At 36.6% G+C, this 3,931-nt stretch overlaps 1 protein-coding gene across 1 annotated transcript; it reads right to left on the bottom strand.

Annotated features, from left to right (window-relative positions):
* Nucleotides 1-280: 280 nt before the first annotated feature.
* On the bottom strand, nucleotides 281-2,426 carry LOC114742425 (NADPH-dependent aldo-keto reductase, chloroplastic-like). The gene is made up of 7 exons (XM_028930687.1): nucleotides 2,266-2,426; nucleotides 2,004-2,054; nucleotides 1,839-1,915; nucleotides 1,646-1,733; nucleotides 1,258-1,533; nucleotides 812-1,060; nucleotides 281-718 (listed from the first exon to the last, which is right to left on the bottom strand). The coding sequence occupies exons 1-7, from the start codon at nucleotides 2,383-2,385 to the stop codon at nucleotides 632-634; spliced, it is 948 nt and encodes a 315-aa protein (XP_028786520.1). The 5' UTR covers nucleotides 2,386-2,426; the 3' UTR covers nucleotides 281-631.
* Nucleotides 2,427-3,931: the final 1,505 nt, after the last annotated feature.

The following is a 3,931-nucleotide window of genomic DNA, read 5'->3' on the forward strand; positions in this document are numbered from 1 at the left end:
AAGCTAGTTCACTGATTTGAATAGATTAAAAAAATTACTTAAGTTAGTTATTTGTAATAAATAAGTGTTGTGTTGCTTAAAAATAAAATTTTACTTCATAAAATATTTAACATGTGTAATTATTACAAAGACTACTAATTTTAAAAAAAATAAATAAATATGAACGACAAAGTATATCGAAATTTTATATTTAGAAATAAATTAAAAGTTAAGCTAACTCTTATACTAAGAAGTAGTACTATTTTAATCCAAACAGAAACACTGATGATTGCGGGGATTTTTTGGGCAATAGAATGCAGGTGTTCGTTCTCCGTTTCATTACCAACCAATTTAATATATACCACATGAACGGAAGGTAATCCAAATAATAACAAGGGATAGAAACAATAACCAAACTCAAATAGGATACCGGAATGTATTTGACATTACAAAAACAAAACTTCTTATTTTCTGACTATTGCGAACTGCAACAAGAAAGAAAATCAATGGCAGAATTAATCTGCTCTTCAATTATTGGACTAGAACTCATTCAGAACATCAACAGAGGATAAAATGATGAGACATATGAGGCAAATGTTCCTCCTACTCTTTTGCAATTAATCATCCGTTAATCATGCATCTTGCTTCCCACTCACAGTTCACCATCCCACAGTTCTTCAATGGTCCTGTAGGAACCGAGTGTCTCGTGAACAAGCCAAGTTCCCTTCACTAGCCTCTCCTGCACCAGTGAACTTCATGTGTTAATTCAAAGGCCAAGCATTTTACATACCATACTGTATTAAACTTCAGAAATGAATGAAGCACCCCTTGCCTGCTTAATCTCAGAGAACTTGGCCATTAGTTCTGCCGGGATGCACCAGTCAAAGACATCGAAGTTTTCTTTGATTCTGGCCTCACTTGTGCTCTTAGGGAGGACGCTGTGACCTGCTTGGAGGCCCCAGCGAAGGGCCACTTGAGCCGGAGTCTTCCCCAGTTTCTCTGCCGCCATGTTGATCACTGTATGCTTAAGAACGTCACCATTGATCCATGCTGTTCCTGGAGACCCCAGTGGTGAATATCCCTGCAACACAAATCATCTTTGTCAATATCTCCGCATAAAATTTATAATTCATAATAAATCAAACTATTTATCATTTTAAAACAAATTATTGGTGTTCGAGCGGGTGGGCAATGCGCACAAGTTTTTACTCATACTTCACATACATGCGTTTTGATCAATTAGAGCTGTGGATTTAGGGTCGGTGCAATTATACTCACAGAGACGTGAACTCCATGGGAGGCACAGAATTCATGGAGCTGTGGCTGCTGCCACTGAGGGTGGCATTCCACTTGATTAACTGCGGGAGGGACGCGCGCCATTTGCAACAGATCATTCAGCTTCTTCCTCGAGAAATTGCTCACTCCGATCGCTCTCGCCTTGCCGGCGTCGTACGTCGCTTCCATCGCCCTCCACGTACTCCCTATGTCCGTTTCCGTCAGATTCTCAGGCTTGAGTCCTACCGATCCCTTCTTCATCCTCACTGGCCAGTGTATCTACAAAAAGCACCCCATATCTTCGTTTCGTTAAACCAAGACAGTTGGCCCTTTGAATTGCTGTGAAGTATAGATTTGCATCTAAAACCAGAAATCAAACAAGAAACTATACCAGATAGAGATCTAGGTAGTCAAGTTGCAATTCCTTCAAAGTTTTGTCCAACGCAATTGGTACGTCTTCAGGAGCATGATCTGCGCACCTGGAGTTTGTCAGGAAAAACAGAGCATCGCTGTTCAGCAGCCATAGGCAAAAACATGCATTCTGGGAGTCAAAAGCTGGGCAGAAATTCCCAGACGATACAAACCAGAGTTTGGAGGTGATCCATAAGTCTTCACGCTTCACAACTCCTTCATCAAACAGTCTCTTAAGGGCAGAACCAATCTACGAAAACCATATGAATTCAGATTAATCAATAAATAGCTCACACAAGGCATAAAGAGAGAAACCATTGATCATTAATTTTTAATACCTCTGCTTGATTGTAGTAAGCTTGAGCACAATCGATGTGCCTGTACCCAACCTGCATAAACAGTAGCCATATTCATACCTCTTCAGTTAGACCAGCTTCCATCAAGAACTCAGACACAAAGAATAAATGACATTCAGTTCCTTTTTAAGGTTTAGAAATTTACATTCATATTATCCCTAACTCATTGTAAACCATGTAAAAAACGGCGAGGATTTAAATTTTTGAAGGGGGAGGGGGAAGCAGTCAGAAAGTAGAAATGTACCTTGATAGCAGTGGTAACTGCATGGGCAACAACACCAGGATCAGCCTGCCAGGTCCCTAAACCAACGGAAGGCATTTTAGCCCCAGTGTTGAGCTCAAAGAATCTAATTGCGTCGGCCATTTTCCCAGTATTATAGTGATCAATGTGGGTTTTCTCTTCCTATGTGAGGCCTCCGCACCAATTTATAGCCACAATGGGCGAATCCTTCAGAAGAGGGAGGAGGAAGAGCTGCGAAACTCGCAGAAAAAGTGAAGACTGCATGCGCGGGAAATAGGCATTTTGGAGAGTCTTCGTGATGGCTGACATATGCGCACACGCCCCAAGCCCACGGGGCCTGCGTATGCGCACACGTCACAAGGCCACAGGACCTGGGTTTAAATGTTTGATTCCTGCTCCTTTGTGTACAAAATTAGGCAAACTCTTGCGTTAATAAACGAAAAATAAAGCAACTAATAATTCATAAGCAGTAAAATGATAATGTATTATTATACTTACTTATCATAAATCACTTTAACTTTCAAAAATCATGATAATTTGATAATTAATTGAATTTCACTAATTTCTCTCCTCATCTCAATTATTTTTTTAAAACAATATCGCATGAATATTTTTTTCATTTTTTAATTACCTCCTCTTTTATACTTTTATAAAAATCGTGATTTACCTTGTCTAGAAAGGTAAGGAAAATTATGTGAAATTTTGGAATAGCTGAACATGATTGACTAGAGATTAGGAAAAATTATTTAATGTCTTGCAGGTTTTCTTGAGTGTTTTATATAGAGATATCAAAAACAGCTTTGGGAACGTAATTTATACATATAAAATAAATAAAATGATAACAATAAATTTGGTTAAGAATAATATGAAATATCTCTAATACAAGTGTAAGAATTCTTAAAATTTTTTGTAAAATTTGGAGTGCAGAGGGCCTTGTAAAGTGGGGAGAGGGAATGGGGGCCACTAGGGTTGGGTGGGCCGGCTGGTAGGGGAGTGGAAAAATCAAAATTGGACAGAGTCTATGTTTGTTCGAATGAATAATGCGTTATAAGTGAAAGTGAGACAGAGGGAAGGCAGCCGTCCAAAGTGGGGGTATCCGAATAAAACACAAGTTTAAATTTTAAAAAATATATTTACTGAGAGGGTTATTTTTTAACTCTTTTTGGTTTAAGAAAATTAATCTCAAATATAATGTGATTTAGAAATACCTTGATTCCACCTAAAAACATATACCTATTTTTGTCTTGTCAAATTTAGTGAAATTTTTCAAGTTATAAAATTTATTGGTGAAAAGAACTAAATTTAGGCGGGTGAAAATATTTTTAGTAAGCTTAATTTTATTTACTTTTGTTTGATGTGTCTTTAGTTATGCGCAAATAATTTTTGTTTTAAATATTTTTGCGCATAATTGAAGATCAATGGCAGCATTAAAAATGAGCTGTACCAAATTGCTTTTACCAATAAAAGTTTTTACAAAAACGAACATATTAGAGGGAAAAAAAACTATATGTAACTATATGTCTACCTATTTATATCATCAAATTTAAAAAATAAAAAAACTATAATTAATTGTAACAATTAAGGTCATAATTAAATTTTTCCATGCATATTTTTCCTGATATTTATAAAATCATTTTGCATAATATTAAAATTCAACAATATTTCTTAG

The sequence above is a fragment of the Neltuma alba genome, unplaced genomic scaffold (assembly GCF_004799145.2).
Source record: "Neltuma alba isolate B1F8T4 unplaced genomic scaffold, ASM479914v2 tig00003759_pilon, whole genome shotgun sequence".
Lineage (NCBI taxonomy): Eukaryota > Viridiplantae > Streptophyta > Magnoliopsida > Fabales > Fabaceae > Neltuma > Neltuma alba.

Coding starts and splice junctions, on each gene's coding strand:
- LOC114742425 (XM_028930687.1), bottom strand. CDS start 2,385: ATGGCCGACGCAATTAGATTCTTTGAGCTCAACACTGGGGCTAAAATG. Junction 1,734..1,838: donor TGGATCACCTCCAAACTCTG/GTTTGTATCGTC, acceptor GACAAACTCCAG/GTGCGCAGATCATGCTCCTG. Junction 1,061..1,257: donor CCCATGGAGTTCACGTCTCT/GTGAGTATAATT, acceptor TTTGTGTTGCAG/GGATATTCACCACTGGGGTC.